Genomic DNA, 19,339 nt, shown 5'->3' with positions numbered 1-19,339 from the left:
CCCTGCAGTGGAAACGTGGAGTCCTAACCACTGGATAGCCAAGGGAGTCCCTGTACGGATATTCTGATCATTCTTTTTTATATTATCATTCGTGGCTGAGCTGGGTCTTCATTGCTATGCGGGCTTTCTCTAGTTGCAGCAACTGGTGGCTGCTCTTCCTTGTGGCACACAACCTTCTTACTGTGGTGGCTTCCCTTGCTGCAAAGCACGGGCTCTAGAGTGCATGGGCATCGTTAGTTGTGATGCATGGTTAGCATTAGTTGTGACACATGGGCATCAGTAGTTGTGGCGGACAGGCTTAGTTGCATGTGAAATCTTCCTGGACCAGGGATCAAACCCGTGTCCCCTGCATTGGCAGGCAGATTCTTACCCACTGGGCCACTGGGGAAGTCCCTCTGATCGTTCTTGATGGCATGAGCCTCCCAGCAGTCTGCCTGTCTCCTCTTGCTGCCTGCTTCAGTCATGTCTCCACTCTGTGGCTTGAGTCACTTTTCCGAATCCCAGATTAAGCCTGGTGCCCCTGCTATACCCTGGCCTGTTTCCATGTATGCTCTTGCTCTGCAGAGGCCTGCCTTGCCCACTGCACCGTCCATACCCCTTCACGCACATGGCTCACAGCTTACAGAGTCCTCCCACCTGCCAGCACTCCTGTCACCTCCTCCAGGATGCCCTCTGTGATGCCCAGCAGAGTTCCCTTATGGTAGGGTTCCCTAGCTAGGATCCCTAGCCCTAGTTGGGCTCAGAGGGGCCCAGCCCTACCTCATGACGGCCTCCTCCTCCAGGCAACAGAGACATCCAGATGATCAGCTGTGGCGCCGACAAGAGCATCTACTTCCGCAGTGCCCAGCGGGTAGAGTGGGGTGGCCTCCTTGGGGGCTGGATGTGGGGGCTCCTCGGGGGTGTCCTCTGAAAATCCCATCTGCCCTGCCAGGCCTCGGATGGACTGCACTTTGTCCGTACCCACCACGTGGCTGAGAAGACTACCTTGTATGACATGGACATCGACATTACCCAGAAGTACGTGGCCGTGGCCTGCCAGGACCGCAATGTGAGGTGAGGAGCTGCCCTGGGCAGCTCGGTTGCCCTGGCCTTGGCTGGTCTCTGGGCAGGGCCTTTGTGGGTCTGTCTTCTCATGAGTTTTCCTCCCCTGCCTATCAGTCCCTGAGAAGCTGGGTGGAGTGGAGGGACCCAGTGGGTGTTTCTTAGGAGCTGGGCTCACCCAGGCCTTGTCTCCAGGTCAACAGTGGGTTCCCTGGCTCTCAGGAGCCTGCATGGGGTAACCAAGAGGTGCTGGCATGGCTCATAAACCATTCACCCTCGTTTCTTCACCCTGTCTGCGGGGAAGAGAGAGAGAGTCCCTAGCCCTGCCTCCGTGGAGCGCAGGGGAGGACAGACAGACAGTGACAGCATGGAGTGGTCAGGGCTGGGATGAGGAGAGCCCAGAGGCTTTGGGGGACCCTGGGAGGACATCCATCCCACCTGGGGCTCAAGCAGGGCTCACAGGAAGGGATATCCGAGCTTAGACTGGGAAGGATATGGAGGAATAAGCATGTCCAAAGAGATTCTCCTTCCCCTACATTTGCTTATTCAAATTGGGTGCCAGACATAACCTCCGTGACCTCAGCCTGAGACAGGGTCCCATTCCCTGATACAAGGTTTCAATCTAGGCAGCGGAGGAAAAGAGGTACTGGGGGCTTCCCAGGGAGAGGAGGGCAGCAGGTAAGGGTGGAACGAGAAGGGGTGTGGGTGGGGCCATGTTAGCCACTCCTGCCCTCACCTTCCAGAGTCTACAACACCGTGAACGGGAAGCAGAAGAAGTGCTACAAGGGCTCCCAGGGTGATGATGGGTCCCTGCTGAAGGTAAGGAACTGGGGCCCTGGCTGAAAGCACACCCAGACACACACACGCCCCTGTCTGTTTCCTACCCTGTTGAGCCATCTGAAATATGGGTCCTCCTGGGCATGGGATCAATGGATCATATGCTGGCCAGCATCCACTCAGGCCTGGCTGACTAAGGATGCTTGGGAGCCAGGAGTGGCCCCAGCAGCTCTACATTTATTTACTGAACCCTTCCCCAAGTGGGGGTGTCCCTGGTAGCTCAGCTGGTAAATAATCTGCCTGCAATACAGGAGACCCTGCTTTGATTCCCGGGTTGGGAAGATCTGCTGGAGAAGGGATAGGCTACCCACTCCAGTATTCTTGGGCTTCCCTGGTGGCTCAGCTGGTAAAGAATCCTCCTGCAATGCGGGAGACCTGGGTTCAATCCCTGGGTTGGGAAGATCTCCTGGAGAAGGGAACGGCTACCCACTCCAGTATCCTGGCCTGGAGAATACCACGGACTATATAGTCCATGGGGTCATAAAGAGTCAGACACAACTGAGCCACTTTGCCCAAGCGGGCACATTTAAGTGGTTTCCATTTGAGTGGCAATAGAGTGTGGTGGGAAGAATCAGAGAGGTCTGGGGTCCCTCTTCAAATTTTAACCCCTGCCTGTGTTATCCAGGATGAGGTGGGAACCTTCTCAAGAGTCTCTGGACTAGGGGAGTTGTTAAAATTCTCCAGAGTCAGATCCTCTTAAACTTCTGCCTCAGGCTGTCTGTGACCTTGGGCAAATGTCATCTCCTCTCAATCCTGTTTCATCATCTCTGAAATGCAAATAAAAATAGCCTCTATAGGAACCTCTCCAGAGGTCCAAAAGCTGAGACTTTGTCTTCTAGTGCAGGGGGCAGGTTCAACCCCTGATTAGAGAGCTAAGATCCTACATGTATCATGGCCAAAAAACCAAAACATAAAACGGAAGCAATATTGTAACAAATTTAATTAGGATTTTAAAAAAACTTTTTTTAAGCCTCTATCACAGGGGTCTGTGGGGGAAATAAATCCACATACTTACAGTACTTAGCACAGGGCCTGGCCGCCATTAGTACCATTGTGGTGGTGGTTAATTTCTTTACCTGTGAAATGGGGACAGGAGCTTCTGCCTACCATGGGGTGTGTCGTGAGGCTAACTTGGGATGAGTCCACGTACCTAGCGCCCAGCACAAGGGGGTCCTTGGTCAGTGGGGCTGTGATACTGAGACCCTGGCCTCTGGGAAGAAGGAGGCCACCCCAGTGTCACGTGGGCGCTCTTCTCGGCAGGTCCACGTGGACCCCTCCGGCACCTTCCTGGCCACAAGCTGCTCTGACAAAAGCATCTCAGTGATTGACTTCTACTCAGGCGAGTGTGTTGCCAAGATGTTTGGCCATTCAGGTGGGTGTGCCTCTCTGCTTGGGACCCCTTCCCACCTGCCCTCACCCAGCCTTCTAGCTCAGAAGGCCAGTGCAGGACTTCCTTGGTGGTCCAGTAGTTAAAACTCCCTATTCCCAATGCTGAGGGCCGGGGTTCGATCCCTGGTTGGGGAGCTAGATCCCACAATGAAGATTAAAGATCCCACATGCTGCAGCTAAGACCCAGTGCAGTCAAATAAATAAGTGAAAAAGACCAATGCAGCTTCTCTGCTCTACTTGCAGAAATTGTCACTGGCATGAAGTTCACCTATGATTGCCGTCACTTGATCACCGTGTCCGGAGACAGGTGGGAAAGGCCTGGAGGCTGCCCGGCAGGGCCTCCCTCTGGGAGTGGGTGAGACCTATCCTATGGGGAGAGCCAGGGCTCAGACACTAGAGCCCGGTGCCCACAGCTGGAACTCTGAGCGTGCCAGCTTACTCTCGCTGGACAGTGTGCCAAGCCCTGAGTTCAAATCTAGATCTGCTTACTTGTGACCCTGAGCAGGTCATTTCCCCTCTCTGAACCTCTGTAAAAGAGAGATGAGCCCGAGACTTCCCTGGTGGTCCAGTGGTTAAGACTTCAAGCTTCCATGGCAGGGGGCAGGGGGTTCGATCCCTATTCAGAGAACTAATATCTTGCATGCTGCATGGTGGGGCCAAAAAAAAGAGAGAGAGATGACCGCATCTACCTTGAGAATCATAGGTGAGAGTCAAATGAGATGACGTGTCAGTTCCTTAGCACCTGGTTGGTGTCCTAGGGTGTCCCTTTCGTCACTCTGTTCGATTTACTACCCTCCCTCATGGCTGTCTTCCGTGGGTCTTGAGGTCTTCAGAGCAGCGTTGGTTTACTGGGGGCCCTGGACCCCACCATGGTGTAGACCTGCACTGAGCTGATGGGAGCTATTTTCCAGGCCAGGGAGTAGGGTCTTGGCTATGGTGACGCAGGTGGCTCCAGGGTCGGATGACTTCTGTGTTCACCGTTCCTCCTCCTTCCACATCTCTCCTTGGCCTCTGCAGCTGTGTCTTCATCTGGCACCTGGGCCCCGAGATCACCAGCTGCATGAAGCAGCACTTGCTGGAGATCGACCACCGGGAGCAGCAGCAGCAGAACACGAAGGACGGCACGTGGAGTGGCCACCCCAGGTCCTGGCAGCCTCCTATCCATTCACCAGAGGCTGTCTTCTTGCCCCAGCCCCCGTGGGGAGTGAGGCTGTGGACACAGGCAGAGCCTGGAGAGCCCCAGGCCCCAGACCCTGCCCCTTGTGCCCTCAGGGCCTCGAAGAGGAGATGAACTTTGTGGGGTTTTGGTTTTTGTTTTCATTTATTGGGATATAGTTGTTTTTACCATGTTGCATTAGTTTCTGTTATATAGTGGAAGTGAATCAGCTATATTTTTGCATGTATTCTCTGGGAAATGGACTTTTGAATACAAAGTTATAGTAACACACATGAGAAAGGTTTTGAGGTGTAAAAACACAAGTGCTAGGAGAGCCTGTGAGCACTCTGGTGTGGAGCCTTGGGGCTGTGGGGACTAGAGGAGGCCCCCGACCCAGCCCTTGGTGCAGAGGGAGGAGGTCAGGGAAGGGTCCAGGAGAGCAGAGATGTCTTCTTAATTTTTAAATGGAAGTTGTTCTTTCACTTATATCCCTGAGTTTCCTAAACCTATTTCTTAAGTCTTTTAAGTTCCAAGACCAGTTTTATTTGGAGTGAATTCCTATTCTGGTCTTTGATTTGGGATTTTGGTTTGGAAGTTTCCCTTGGAGTGGGAGGTTTTAAATTTTCTTCTCTCCTGTCCCTGGAGCTGTCCCTCTCTCTTTCTCTTTTTCTTTTTTTTTTTTTTTTTTTTTCATTTATTTATTTTTGGCTGCTCTGGGTCTTCATTGTTACGCATGGGCTTTCTCTAGTTGTAGTGACCTGGGGATGCTCTTCCTTGAGGTACACACGGCTTCTTATTGCAGTGGCATCTCCTGTTGCAGAGCACAGGCTCTAGGTGTGTGGGCTTCAGGAGTTGGTGGTGCACAGGCTTAGTTGCCCCACCGTGTAGGGGATCTTCCCAGACTGGAACCCCTGTCCCCTGCATTGGCAGGTGGATTCTTAACCACTCGACCACCAGGGAGGTCGTCTCTCTCTGTCTTGAGGTTTTGCCATTGCCTCCCCCTGGGAACCAGGCCTGACATAGCCTCATTTTCTGCGGTCATCTTGAGGTGCTGCAGATCTAGGCACCAAGGGAGTGGACAGCTCTTTGGCCCTTGAAACTAAAATCTCATTGCTAACCCTGCTTTCTGGGACAGAAGCCAGCAGCTCAGGACTCATGCCCTACCATCTGCTTTGCTTTCGATTCCATTGCTGTGGGCCTTGAAGAGTTTGTCTTATTTTTTGAGCCCAACCTTTGTTGTTTCTAGTTGCTAAGTCATGTCCAACTCTTTTGCGACCCCATGGACTGTAACCCGCCAGTCTCCTCTGTCCATGGAATTTTCCTGGCAAGAGTACTGGAGTGGGTTGCCATTTCCTTCTCCAGGCCAGCCTTTGTTACATGTCATTTATCGTGACAGTATGTTTCTAGCAGAGGGGTGGTAGCAGGTGAGATCTCCCAGCCCCGTGTTGACCAGAAGCCAAGAGTGTGTTCTTACGGACCCAGCCCTAGGCAGGTCCCCTCTTCCCACCCCATTTACCTGTGTTTCTCTCCTGCCATCCTTTTTCTTGTCTTCAGGCAGGAGATATATGCATCTGTGCCTAGTGAGATTTGCTCCCTGAGCCCTGGAGAGCAGACGGAGGATGAGCTGGAGGAAGAGTGTGAATCTGAAGAGTTGCTGAAGACCCCATCCAAGGAGAGCTTGGATCCAGGTTGGGAAAGGGGCCCTATTTTGAACTCTCAGCAGAGGGATCATTGCTGGGTTTTGGCCACTACTTTCACAGCCTGACACATATTGAAACTCAATAATCACATCAGTCAGGACTCTTTCAGGGTCATAGCAACTAGACTCTCACTGGCTTAATTTAGAAAGAGGTTCCTGTAATGGACACTTTGAGAGTATGGGTTCAGGCATAGCTGGATCCTGGTAGTCAGGTGACGTTAAAAAATAGATGTTTCTCCATCTCTTGGCTCTGCTTTTCTCTGTGTTGACTTTGCTCTCAGGCAGACTCTCCCTGTTAAAGGGGCAGAGTATCCCTAGCAACTCAAGGTTATAACACTGTAGAGAAGAAAACACCTCTTCCCCAACAGTTTGGAGTCCTCTGCTCATGACTTATGTTCCTGCTATGTCACCAGCCCGTTTCTGATCCAGCCACTGTGATTGGCCAGCCCTGAGTCGTGTGATCATTGCTGAGGGCAGAGGCTTTAGTCAGCTCCACTTGAACTATGTGATCAAAGGCCAGGGGTGAGTGTAAGGGGCTGTCCCAGGGGAAAAACAGGGTGATGTTAGCCAGAAGACAAACCAGATTCTCCTGTTCAGGCAGAAGGGAGAGAAGTGGCTCAGCGAGTTTATGAGAGGCCAGGCCCTCCATGAATTCCTGCCTCCTTGCATATTGCCTTGGCTTCAGCCCTCATGTTGCAAGATGGCTGCTGAAGTTCCAGCCATCAGAGACATGACTGAAGAGGACATTCCCTCCTAGAATCGCCTTTATGGGGCTTCTTCTTTCCCAGAACCCCCTGCAGGCTTCTTGCTGGTCATGTTGGCCATGATAGCCCCAGCTGTGAGAGAAGTTGGGAATGGTGGCTAGCCCATGTGCTCTTAGTGAAGCTGGTGGGCTCTGCCAACAGGGAGGAAACAGGCAGGGGCCCCCTGGATGGCTGATTGGTAGGCAGCAGCCATGTGAGAATTCAACCTGGGGAAAAAACTAGACAGTAAGCTCATTCTTTTTGTCACCACCCTCACATCCAGTCCAACGTCTCTTCCAAGATGGCCACTCTTAGGATTTTGGTGTGGATCCTTTCAGGCCTTCTTCTGAACATTAATATACATAATATATACGGGGAGCATCTATGTCTACAAATTATGTTAGACTGCAGATATTCTTCTGTGTCTTTTTTTCGCTCACCGAGGTATTTTCTTTTTTCTTTTTAGCTTTATTTATTTACTCTTATTTTTTTATTGGAGTATAATTACTTTACAACATTGTGTTAGTTTCTGCTGTACAACACTGAATCAGCTATATGTATACATATAGCCCCTCTTGAGCCTTCTCCCGCATTTGGGTGTTTTCTGACTTGACACTGTTGTGAATGAGGCTGTGCTGACCACCCACCCCCCGCCCAGTGCCACCTCCTTGGCCATCTGTGAGGGTGTTTCTCTAGGACAGAATTCAAGGACAGGCGCTGCTGGATCCCAGGATTAATACACTTCTTATTTTAAAAGATAACCCCAAGGCCCTCCAAATCCAGTGACGGCCCCAGCCAGCAGTCAGTATTAAGCCCGCTATTTCCTCATACTTTTGCCAATACTTGATAGTTTGAAGCCTTTTAATTTTGGTCAATCTTAAGCTAGTGGTAAAGAACCTGCCTACTAATGCAGGAGACGTAAGAGATGCGGGTCGATCCCTGGGTCAGGAAGATCCCCTGGAGGAGGAAATGGCAACCCACTCCAGTATTCATGCCTGGAGAATCCCACAGACAGAGGAGTATGGTCCATAGGGTCACAAAAAGTTGGACACCACTGAAGCGATTTAGTGTGCGTGGGGAAAATGTATCCCATTGTTTAAATTTGCATTTCCCGTGAGACTTCCCCGGCAGTCCAGTGGTGAAGACTTCGCGTCCCAAGGCAGGGAATGTGGATTTGATCCTTGGTTGGGGACTTAAGATCCCACGTGCCTCACATCCAAAAAGAAACGGAATGTAGACAGCAGAAGCAATATTGTTAACAAATTCAGTAAAGACTTTAAAAATGGTCCTCATCAAAAAAGAACTCTTTAAAACAAATGTGCCTTTCCCCGACAGCTAGTGAGGCCAGCCATCTTTGGATGTGTCGTTTCCTGTGTGGTCTCTGGAGAGCTGCCTCTTTATGTTGTGGTCTCTTGACTTGTGTATTCTGTTTTCATGGATGTTCTGTGTCTCTTCAGATCCTCAGTGCCTGCTGACCAACGGCAAGCTGCCGCTCTGGGCGAAGCGGCTGGTGAGTCTGCCTGGGGAGCGGGACACTTAGAGTCTAACAAAGTACAGGTGCCTTTCCCCCTTCATGTCTTTACTTCCCACGGAGAATCGTTATCATGGTGTCAGTCTCTGATTAGACAGCCCTTCATTCATGCCACAGGTATTTACTGCATGCCTAGCCTGGTGCCTCAGTGGTAAAGAAACCACCTGCCAAGGCAGGAGACACAGGTTTGACCCCTGGGTCGGGAAATCCCCTGGAGAGGGAAATGGTAACCTACTCCAGTAGTCTTACCTGGGAAATCCCATGGACAGAAGAGCCTGGTGGGTTACAGTCCATGGGGTCACAAAGAGTTAGACACAACTTAGCGACTAAAACAACAATAACAATTATTCACAGCACACTTGCTCTGTACAGGTTCTGTTGAGTCTTTTATATGTATTATTTAATCATCATTGATGTCTGGGCTTTTCATATCCCCTGTTATTTCACAGATAGGAAACTGAGGCCCAAAGCGGTCACACAGCTAGGAATTAGAGAAGGTGGGATTGACCCTAGAAGGCTGGCTCCAGAGCCCAGGTTCTCAAGCACTCACCCTTCCACTGTCTGCCAAGCAAGTCTTAGTAGGAGGCAGTGGTAAGCAGGATCAGGGAAGCGGCAGAGAAGAGAAGTGTACATATCTTGGGTGTGTTTGAGTGGCAGAGTTGCAGAAATGTGAAGTGTGAGGGACAGAATAAGAGGAAGAAAGAGGACCTGAAGGTTTGGGGCCTGAGTAGCTGGAAAGAATCACTGAGATAGAAGACTTTAGGTTGAGTTGGTTTAGACGGAAGGGTCAGTTGTCTTCAACATGTTTGCTCTGAAAGTTTGCTAAACATCTATGTGGAGATGGGGAGCAGTTGCATGAGGACTTCTGAAGTTTAGAGCTAGGTTCGGGACTTCCTGAGCAGTCCAGTGGTTAAGACTCCTGTGCCACCACTGCAGGGGGTGCAGGTTCGATCCCTGGTCAGGGAACTAAAATCCCACAAGCCACGTGATATGGCAAAAAAAAAATAGCAAGGTTCTGCTGGAGACAGATACCTGCAAGTTGTTTCTGAGTGAGGTTTAAAGCCACAAGGCTAGAAGAGGGGCTGTGCAGTGTTCCTCACCCTCACTGGAATTGGCGAGCACTTGGCCAGCTGCCTGAGCATCCCCTTGTCCCCTCAGCTAGGAGATGATGACGCAGCAGACAGCACAGCCTTCCATGCCAAGCGCAGCTACCAGCCGCATGGCCGCTGGGCAGAGCGGGCTGACCAGGAGCCTCTTAAGACCATCCTGGATGCCAGGGACCTGGACTGCTACTTCACCCCCATGAAGCCCGAGAGCCTGGAGGATTCTGTCGTGGATGCGATGGAGTCACAGAGACTGGCAGGCCTGCTGAGCGAGGTATGGACTGCTGGCCCCAGCCCCACCCATAGCATACATACCACGACCGCCAGTCGAGGACCTGGGGCCTCAGCGCGCGTGCATTTTGAAAATAAGGTTGGCCATCCCACTCTAGGAGAAGGGCATGGCAACCCTCTCCAGTATTCTTGCCTGGAGAATCCCTTGGACAGAGGAGCCTGGTGGGCTATAGTCCATAGGATTACGAAGAGTCAGACAAGACTGAAGCGACTTAGCAGGCAGACGCCACTCCAGGGATGTGAGAGGGCAACGAGACAGCAGTGAGCAGGTGGATGAGCCCTGGGCCTGGTGCACAGGGAGGCGTCCAGAGCAGACCAAGAGTCAGGGAGGCGCTCGCTTGGGGGTCAGAGCTTGGGCCCAAGGGCAGGCCTGTACCTGAGTGGAGGGCGTTTGAGCAGGTGGTGCCCTGGGCCTACCCACTCCTGGCTATGTAACTTGCAGCAAGGCTTGATTCTCAATTCTCTGGTCTTTGGTTTTAAAAAATAACGATCATTTCAAAAAAGACAAAAAAAAAAGATGACCAAGAAAAAGGATATCAAAAAGTCATTTTTTGAAATGGTCATAGGGACTTTCCTGGCAGTCCAGTGGTTAAGATTCCACACTTCAAGGGACTTCCGTGGTGGTCCAGTGGCTAAGATGTCTTTCAGGCTCACAATGCAAGGGATAAGGGTTCAATCCCTGGTCAGGGAACTAAATCCCACATGTTGCAACTAAGGATCTCTCACACTGCAGCAAAGACCCAGCACAGCCAAATAAATAAAAACAAAACAATATCTTAAAAAAGACTCCACACTTCCAAAGTAGGGGGCACAGGTTTGATCCCTGATCAGGGAACTAAGATCTCACATGCTGTGGGACAAGACCAAAAAATAATTTTTTAAAAAAAGTTTAAAATGGTCATTAAAAAAAGAAGCCCTCAGAGGGCTTTTACAGTTATCCAGGGCCATAAACAGAGTCTGGGCCCAAAAAGGTGCTAACACATCTTTAGATCTTATTCTATTATTTTCCAAACAAAATTCTTTTTTGATATAAGTTTTCTTATGTAAGTTTTCTGATCCTGAAGCTAAAGCTTCAGTACTTTGGCCACCAGATACAAAGAGCCAACTCATTGGAAAAGACCCTGATGCTGGGAAAGACTGAGGGCAGGAGGAAAGATGGGGGCAGCAGAGGAAGAAATGGTTAGATAGCATCACTGACTTAATGGATGTGAGTTTGAGCAAGCTCCAGGAGATAGTGAAGGACAGAGGAGCCTGGTGGGCTGTGGTCCATGGGGTCACAAAGAGTCAGACCCGACTTAGCAACTTAACAACAACGTAAGTTTTCTTATGTGGCATAATATAAGTACAATTAGGTGCACAGATCATAAAACCACAGTTTGCTGAATACCTGTGTACACACTTACGTATCCACCCCCTAAGTCAAAGTATGTAGAGCATTTTCTGCCTCTTAATCTTGGAGGACCCCTCTGCCCGTGGAGTCAGTACCCTCAGTGAAGTCACCAGCATGCTGACCTCTGTCCCCATGGATTGGTTTGCCTGTTCTTGAACTTCATATGAATAGACTCTTATGGGGGGGGGGGAGCCATACCTATTCCTTATCTGTAAAGGGGCTGATGAAATGGAGGAGCAGCAGAAAGCAAGCTCAGTACAAGCTCAGTACGGCCCCGCCCAGGTCTTGCCTCACAGGGAGCATCCGACAGTGAGGCCTGCCATCCTTCCCGTCGCCACCGGTGTGGGTGGCAGGCCTTGCAGCTGACATGGGCCCAGGGCTCACGGCTGCCTCTGAGGCTGCGCTGTCTTCACCCACAGTCTGAGAGTCCCCAGGAGGATGGCTGCGGGCACCCTTCCTTGTCACCCCCACAGCAGGAGTCTTCTGAGGCCAGCGAGCTCATCACCTGCCCCCCGGAGACAGAGGTGACAGTCACAGGGAGGGACAGGTGAGTTCCTTAGTTGGAGAGAGGAAGCCTCGACTAGTAGGCACACCCTGGAAGAACTGCGCTCCGCTGTCCCAGTGGGCCTGAGGGAGGGAGGCAGAGGGCTGAGGCTGCAATCTGTTTCCCTGGTTCCAAGAGGAGGTGCATGGAGGCCGCCTTTGGTGCCGGCAGGAGAGGCGAGGCTGTGCTCCCAGCGGGAGCAGGTGCAGATACCCAGGGCTTCTGGGTAGGGGCCAGGTGTTTACTAACCAGTGCCATTTCTCCCTCTCCCTACCCATCCCTCACCCCCGGCATGCAGTGAGTACTGCACGGAGGAGGTAGTGGAGGCGCGTGGAGACCAGCAAGGGGACCCCTTCCTCCCGGTCCCCTCAATCAGCTCGAAGGACCGGAGTCCACCTGAGGGTGAGTGAGCACCAGCAGGACACCTTGCAGTCATCTCTTCATCTGGCCAGAGCCCTTTCTGGGCACTGATGGTGACTGTGACCCAGTCTTCCTGAAGCTCAGAGTCTGTCATAGAGACAGACATCATCCCTGCTGTCTTCACCCTAGACTTCTGGAGCCCAGCTGCCCACCAGTGGGAGACCAGCTCTGCATCTCTCTTGAAGTGTAGCCTTGCTGGTCCATAAAATAGGGCATGGGTCCTATAGTCCCCCTTCTTCAGATGAGGGAACTGAAGCCCAGAAACCCGTAGCCTCCTTACCTGACTCACCCAGTCAGGGCCCAGCTTTGGGCCCCTGACCCTAGCCACTCTCTTCCAGACTCAGGGGAGTCAGAGGCTGACTTGGAGTGCAGCTTCACCACCATCCATTCCTCCCCTCCACAGCCAGACCCAGAACCTCAGTTTGACACAATGCCCCCCATACCAGGTAAGCAGCGGCCACATGCAGAAAAGGGCAGTGCGTGGGCCTGGCCGAGTGATGGCTGTAATATATAACCACTGGCCATACATCAGTCCTGCACCCCCAATTCCCTCCCCTAGAAGACAGTCGTCAGCCCCGCCTTCTCCGCCTGGTGGCCACAGGGTGTGTGATGGGCGAGTCCAGCTTCCTCCATCGTTAAGCGGCTGGTGGCTCTCTCAGGGCGTCTTCCATGACTCATGGTGTTGACGGTTCTCCCCTGCCCACGCCCTCTGCCCAGGATGCCCAGGGACTGCAGGAGAGTTGCCCATGCCCGAGGTGCCAGGCATATCCAACAGCTCCCTGCCCCAGACCCCTGAGCAAGAGAAGTTCCTCCGCCACCACTTCGAGACGCTTACTGATGCCCACCCTGAGGGTAAGCCCTGCCCCTCTCTGACACCTGCCTGGGCGCACCGAGGACTGGGCTCAGTGTGGACGTCCCCAGGGTGCGGCTTTCCCTGGCAGGGCTGGCGAGAGTGGTGGGAGGGTGTGCGTTTTACTTTTTAGGTAGGGACTGAGCGGCACGGTATCCTCTGCCAGCTCGATTTGCTCCCAAGGTGTGTGTTGTCTGCTTTTTGACTGCATCGGGTCTCAGTTGCATCATGCGGGATCTTTTCCTGGACCAGCAGGGAAGCCCCATGTTATCTGTTGTTGAGGGTCTCTGAGGATCTGTCTGCTGGTCTGTGGGGTCTGCCTGGGCCCAGGGCTGGCTGGCTGGAGGGTTTCTGAGGGCTCCCTTGGCATCTTGCCCTAGAGCTCTTCCTCGGATCCCTGAGAGACCTGAAAGCCCCTGAGACCGAGGATGACTTCTTCAACCCCCGACTGAGCATCTCAGCCCAGTTCCTCTCCCGCCTTCAGAAGACATCCAGGTAGGAGCGGGTGAATTAGTGAACTCTCCCTGCAGGGCAGGACTGTGTGCCCCTGGGCACCCTGAGGGCAGCCACTGCCACCTGTTTACCTAACAGGTTTCCCCACACCTTCCCTTCCCGACTGCCCCGGCACCTCATGAAGTCCTCAGAGATCAGACTCACGGACCTCCAGGTCGAGCCCCCAAGAGTGGGTGCTGGCTCCACCTCCCCAGTCAGGACCAACGTGAGTACTGGAGCCACCTCCCTCGAGACATGGGGCTTGGGAGCCGGGAGGCCTTGTCCTCACTGCAGGGCTGTGTTTGTAGGTCCTCCCTGGAGGAAAGGCTGAGGAGACGCTGGAGGTGTGGGCCCCACTGTGTGAGTGTCCCCATCTCCCAGTGGAAAGCCCTGGGTGGCTCACTGAGCCATGGTGGGGATGGCCAGGGGCCACTTGGACCATGCAGCCACGCCAGGTGGGGGCCCTGTCTGTCAGCCCTGAGCTGGGCTGTGAGAGCAAGTCACCTGCTTCCTTTCCAGCCCCCTGCTTCACGGGCCTGGCGCCTTGCATCCCCTCCTCCTCTGCGCTGCCCACAGACAAGAAGCCACCAGCACCCACAGCCCTACCCGCTGCAGGCCTGGCTCAGGGTGTCCACACCCCTGCCACCCGCTCCCACATGGAGGCCACTGCCAGTTCCCGTGCCAAGATGTCCCGCAGCATTTCCCTGGAGGAGCTGGCCTCCCTGAGCCAGGAGTGCCAGGCTGTCACCACCACAGTGACACACAGTTCTGACAGCGAGGGCCGAGAACCTGCCCTGCCCTCCCGGGGCAACCATGAGGCCCGCGCTAGCCTGAAACTCAGCCTGTCGAGCATCTGTGACAGGCTCTTGCTGCCCCCACCCCAACTGGAGCCTCCCACCACGTGTGTCTGGTCTCAGGAGCCTGTGGACACTGAGCGCAATGTCACTGTTACGACAGATGGTTTCCCAGCCCACAGCCCTGCAGATGGGATCGCCTCAAGGCTGCACAAGTCCGCCTTTCTCCCAAGGTTCCTGGCCCCTGTGCGCCTCGATACACCTGTCCTCCCCGACAGTCCCCCGCTCCCAGAGGCCAGGCCTAGGGTCCTTGGCAGCATCGCCTCTCTCCGGGAGCCCACTGCTGGTGAGTAGCATCCTTAGAATGAAGGATTGTTCCCTAAGCTCATCCCATGTAACAGCTAGCTCAGCCCCAAAGGCTACAGGCGCTTTGCCATTCATTCATTCATTTCCTTACATATTTAGTGATTACTTGTATATATTGGGCTTTGTTCTGGGCCCTGGGGACATGGGTGTGCTGAGTCGCTTCAGTCGTGTCCAACTCATTGCAACCCCATGGACCGATGCCTGCCAGGCTCCTCTGTCCATGTAATTCTCAAGGCAAGAATACTAGCGTGGGTTGCCGTACCCTTCTCCAGGAGATCTTCCCGATCCATAGGAGCTGGTGGTAAATGAGACTACAGAAATTAATACCTTAACTGGGGGAGATGCCCTGGCTAAATTTTTTTTTTAAAGGAGAGGGAAAGAGTAGCTTTATTACTTTGCCAGGCAAACAAAGGGGAAACGCAGTAGGCTAGCGCCTCAAGAACTGTGCCCCCCTCCCTGACCAGACTAAATCTATAAGGAAAGGGTTAAGTGTATCATAGCGAGGTGCGCTATGGAGAAAAGGAAGAGAAAGAAAGGGTTTAGGGAGTGACAGGTGGCTGATGGATGGTGAATGATGAGAAAAGGTTTCAGCGAGAAGATAGCATTTGAGCAGAGACCTGCAGGAGGGTTGGGAAAGGAGCCCTGGGGACTGAAGAAAGTGTCCCAGGAAAAGGGGACAACAGTTGGGATCGGCCCAGCCACCCTGGCCTCTTCAGATCAGCTGGGGAGTAAAAGCGTCTTTCTCATTTCCTCCCTTCCACCCCCAGAAGTGCCCAGTCCAGTCCAGGACTGCCCTGGACACTGGGAGGACCCCGGGGCGCCAACCAGCTTCCTGCCCCCAGACCCCCTGGAGCTGAGCAATGTGGGGACTGTCGTGCACAGACTGCAGGCTGCCTTCCAGGAAGCCCTGGACCTTTACCACCTGGTGAGCCAAGCCCCAGGGTCAGGGGAAAGGGCTGAGGGGCTCCCTGGCACTGCCTGGCCCAGGTGGCCCCTAACAAGGTGGGTGCCCCTTGCAGATGGTCTCTGGTGATGAGGTGAACGCCGAACAGCGGCAGGCACAAACTGAGCTGGCCTCCACTTTCCTCTGGATCCACAGCCAGTTAGAGGCTAGCGACTGGCTGGTGGGGACGGATGTGGCCACAGCCCAGGCCCCGCCCAGCCCAGGTGCCCCCTCCCCGCCTACCCTGTGCCCCCTGGCCAGCCCGGATTTGCATGCCCTGCTGGAACACTACTCAGAGCTGCTGGTGCAGGCCGTGAGGAGGAAGGCGCGTGGGGACTGAGGGCCAGCAGCCTCTCCACCGCAGTCCTGTGTTTCTGAGGAAATAGGTATTTTAAGCAAATAAACAGATAGCTTGCATAAGTGGTACCTGGTGCCTGTCCTGGTGCATCCACAAAGCCCCATTCAGATGGATGTCGGGGGAGAGGGGAGGAGGACAGTCTAGGGAACTCCGGTCGTGGGGCACACAGGACTGTTTGGGCACTGCAGGAGTGATGACCTCAGCACCTGGCTCCCGCATCACCTGTCCCCAGCCCACTGAGCTGCTGGCCCCTAGGGAGGGGCCAGCCCTTCTTCCCTGCCCCCTGCCAATGCCCAAGAACCCACTGGAGCCGCTATGACCACCATGTGCCAGACGCTGGCCACCAATTCACATATCCCCACAACACTGTCTCACGGCCCCTGGGCCAGGCCCACAGTGGATCCTATGAGCTCCAGGCTTTTGTTCCCATTTACAGCAGGGGAAAGTGAGGAAGGACAAACAGGCTCGGCTACTGGACAACCCAGCCCAGGCCACCCAGCAGCTGGAGCCAGTAATTCCTTCACCAGCAGGACTGTGTCCAGCTCCAACATCCCATGGGCTTCCAGCTCTGGGACCAGCCTCCCCAGGCAGCAGGCATCTAGCCACGTGGTGTATCTGCTGAGAAGATACTACTGGGACCACAAAAGCCTTCACTGTCCTGAGTCTACAAAAGGAAGCGCAGCAGGAGCAGGGCCCTACCCTGAAGCCCAGTCCTATCACGTGTTCTGTGGGGCCCGAACCCCCACTTGCCTGTGAGTTCCTCCAGGCCCTAATGTGATCATGGCTCTCCAGAAACAGGTTCAGAGAGATACCCGGGGTCATGCCTAAGGCCCCACAAAGCTGAGACTCAAACCCAGGCTTGCCTGATGGTAGAGCCAGGCCCTTCAGCCTGAGGACGTGGCCCTCTGTTGCCCCTGTAAACACTGAACTAATTATGCAGTTGTTAAAAAGTCTTCCCAGCCCCCAGGAAATTCCTGGTCCCATCTCTCATCACTGTTCTACATGTTAGGAGTAGAGCAAGGAACAAGCAATGGTCAAGCAGAGCATCGTGCATTCACCTTCTAGAGAACAAAAGATAGGAATTAATACGATAACTGTGTAACTGCAGGTAAATGGAAGGATCTCACAGTCACTGTGCTGGTTAAAGGCCTTTCTTAGGTGACATTGGAGCAGAGGCTTGATAGAGGGGACAGGCAGTGTGGACAATTGGGCAAGTATCTAGGCAGAGAGAATTGCTAGTGCAAAGGCCCCATGGCAGGCTCAGATGTGACGATGAAAGGAATAGCAATGAAGCCAGGAGGCTGGAATGGAGTGGGCTCAAGGAGATGGTAGGAGAGGAGGTGGGAGGAAAAATGGGTCCTACCAGGCAGGGCCTTGATGTTGTAAATCATTTTAATCTGGGACTTCCCTGATAATCCAGTGGTTAAGAATCTGCCTGCCAGTGAAGGGGACAAGGGTCCCTAGTCTGGGAAGATCCCACATTCAACAGAGCCTGTGCTCTAAAGAGCCTTCCGAGCCATGACTGCTGAAATCCATTTGCTCAGAACTTGTGCTCCACGACAAAAAGAAGCCACCGCAATGAGAAGCCCATGTACCACAATGAAGAGTAGCCCCTGCTCGCCACCATTAGAGAAAGCTCTGCACAGCAGCAAAGACCCAGTGCAACCAAAATTAAATTTAAAAAAAGAAAAAAATTAAATCCAAGACACATTCACAATACAGGTTTTTCTCTAAATAAAATCCCTGATCTTGGTGTTTGTGAGATGCCCAGTGTTGCTTATTTCACAAGGTTTCCTTCCTTCTTCCTGCCTTAGGGAGCCCAGGCAGCCCAGGACACGTAGGTGGGCCGCATTTCTGTCGGGAGGCTCCCTCCCTGGGTTCACAGACCACCCCTCAAGACTGAAGACCACTCTCCCCGCCCTGGCCTGGCTCAGCCAAAGCTGTAAAATCTCTGAGCTGACTGAACACCAAGGGGACCACCTTGAGCCTCTGTCCCTCGTGGATTTTCCCCTCCTTCCACCTTGTATCATAGTTAAGGTCTTCAACTCCAGGAAGCAAACACCTGGCTTAAGGGGCCCCAAGCTATAGGGACAATTGTTAGACGCCCTTCTCTTTCAGGGCAGTTGGAGGCAACAGGAATGGAAGTGGCTTTAATTTATTTGATTCAGCCATTCTTTCCCGGGCATGTTAGTGAGCAAAATTGGGTTCTCTCAATACAAAAGGAGGGTGGGCGGGCAGTGTGTCTGCCAGTCTCCACCTTCGCCAAGCTCTTCAGTCCTGGAAGGACAAGACTTTCCTTAGACAAACCAACTGGTTAAGAAACCACTGCTAGAGCTTCCCTGTGGTCCTAGTGGGTAGGACTTTGCACTGCTAATGTGGAGGACCCAGGTTTGATCCCACATGCCGCAACTCAAGAGTTTGCATGCCACAACTAGAAGATTCAGAGCGCCACAACTAAGACCCAGCACAGCCAAGTAAATATTTTTTAAAAAGGAACCACTGCTGGTGAATGTGTGTGCATGCAGCAGTGTCCAAGCAGGAAGCATGCTCATGTGGGATATTTCAAAGAGAGTTCAGCAGAGGGATCATTTGTAAAGAAGTGGACAGGGGAACCTCAGGGCCAGTAAAGTACCCTAGGATGGTACTGGAGGAGAGCTATTCCTTGCTGCTCAGGCCAGAAGGCACAGGGAGCACAGTGGAACCCAGAGAGGGGGCTGCCCTGAGGGGAGCTGTGACCCTGGAAAGTGGGGCTCCATCTTCTGTGGGGCCCCCCATTACCAAATCCTGCTGAAAGCCAGCAGGCACAGGGGTCCAGGTGATGCTTCCCACCCCGGTCAGCCTCCAGGACCCAGGACAGGAAGGGGATTGGGGGCAAGTAAAGACCCCCAAGCCCAGGGTTCTTCCCTAATGTGTTTTCAGCAACAACTCAGGAACCAGTTGTCCCAAGAGACGTGGTGTCGGGCATGGAAAACTAGACAGCAGAGAGCCACAAAATGGCTCCCATAACCCATTCATTGGCTCGTTCTTCAGTGCCTCTGGGCCCTGCACTCCACAACCGACAGGTCCTAGATACTGGGCCCCCAGACCTGGGCTAGGCATTCCAGGCACATTGCGTAAAGTCCAGCAATTGAGAGATGGAGACACCTAAAATCACATTTCACGGGCTGATTGAAACTCAGATGCTTTCCTAGCCACCCCACCCTTCAAGACTTTGAAACAGGGCTTCCCTGGTGGTCCAGTGGTTAAGACTCCCGAGTTTCCACTGCAGAGGAGGCAGGTTCAGTCCCTGGTTGGGGAACTAAGATCCTGCATCATGATTGCTATGTGGCCAAAAAAAAAAAAAGACTTTTAACAACCCCCATTTATCTCTGTCACATGCCAGATTCTATGCA

The 19,339-nt window shown here is 53.2% G+C and overlaps 1 protein-coding gene across 1 annotated transcript in view; it reads left to right on the top strand.

Annotated features, from left to right (window-relative positions):
- WDR62 (WD repeat domain 62) overlaps positions 1-17,711 on the top strand; it is a 51,104-nt gene extending 33,393 nt beyond the window's left edge. The window contains exons 14-32 of the mRNA XM_040253113.1: positions 783-850; positions 932-1,053; positions 1,785-1,860; positions 3,139-3,250; positions 3,511-3,574; positions 4,285-4,410; positions 5,978-6,111; positions 8,323-8,375; positions 9,555-9,773; positions 11,600-11,727; positions 12,023-12,126; positions 12,483-12,590; positions 12,862-12,996; positions 13,375-13,489; positions 13,586-13,712; positions 13,795-13,846; positions 14,006-14,626; positions 15,414-15,571; positions 15,666-17,711. Of these exons, the coding sequence (XP_040109047.1) occupies positions 783-850; positions 932-1,053; positions 1,785-1,860; positions 3,139-3,250; positions 3,511-3,574; positions 4,285-4,410; positions 5,978-6,111; positions 8,323-8,375; positions 9,555-9,773; positions 11,600-11,727; positions 12,023-12,126; positions 12,483-12,590; positions 12,862-12,996; positions 13,375-13,489; positions 13,586-13,712; positions 13,795-13,846; positions 14,006-14,626; positions 15,414-15,571; positions 15,666-15,929 (2,786 nt within the window). The 3' untranslated portion in view covers positions 15,930-17,711. The remainder of the gene's footprint in view (positions 1-782; positions 851-931; positions 1,054-1,784; positions 1,861-3,138; positions 3,251-3,510; positions 3,575-4,284; positions 4,411-5,977; positions 6,112-8,322; positions 8,376-9,554; positions 9,774-11,599; positions 11,728-12,022; positions 12,127-12,482; positions 12,591-12,861; positions 12,997-13,374; positions 13,490-13,585; positions 13,713-13,794; positions 13,847-14,005; positions 14,627-15,413; positions 15,572-15,665) is intronic.
- The last annotated feature ends 1,628 nt before the right edge of the window (positions 17,712-19,339 follow it).

The sequence above is a fragment of the Oryx dammah genome, unplaced genomic scaffold, assembly GCF_014754425.2.
Source record: "Oryx dammah isolate SB20612 unplaced genomic scaffold, SCBI_Odam_1.1 HiC_scaffold_13, whole genome shotgun sequence".
NCBI lineage: Eukaryota > Metazoa > Chordata > Mammalia > Artiodactyla > Bovidae > Oryx > Oryx dammah.
The sequence above is the reverse complement of the archived record's forward strand: the minus strand, read 5'-3'. Positions and strand labels throughout refer to the sequence as shown.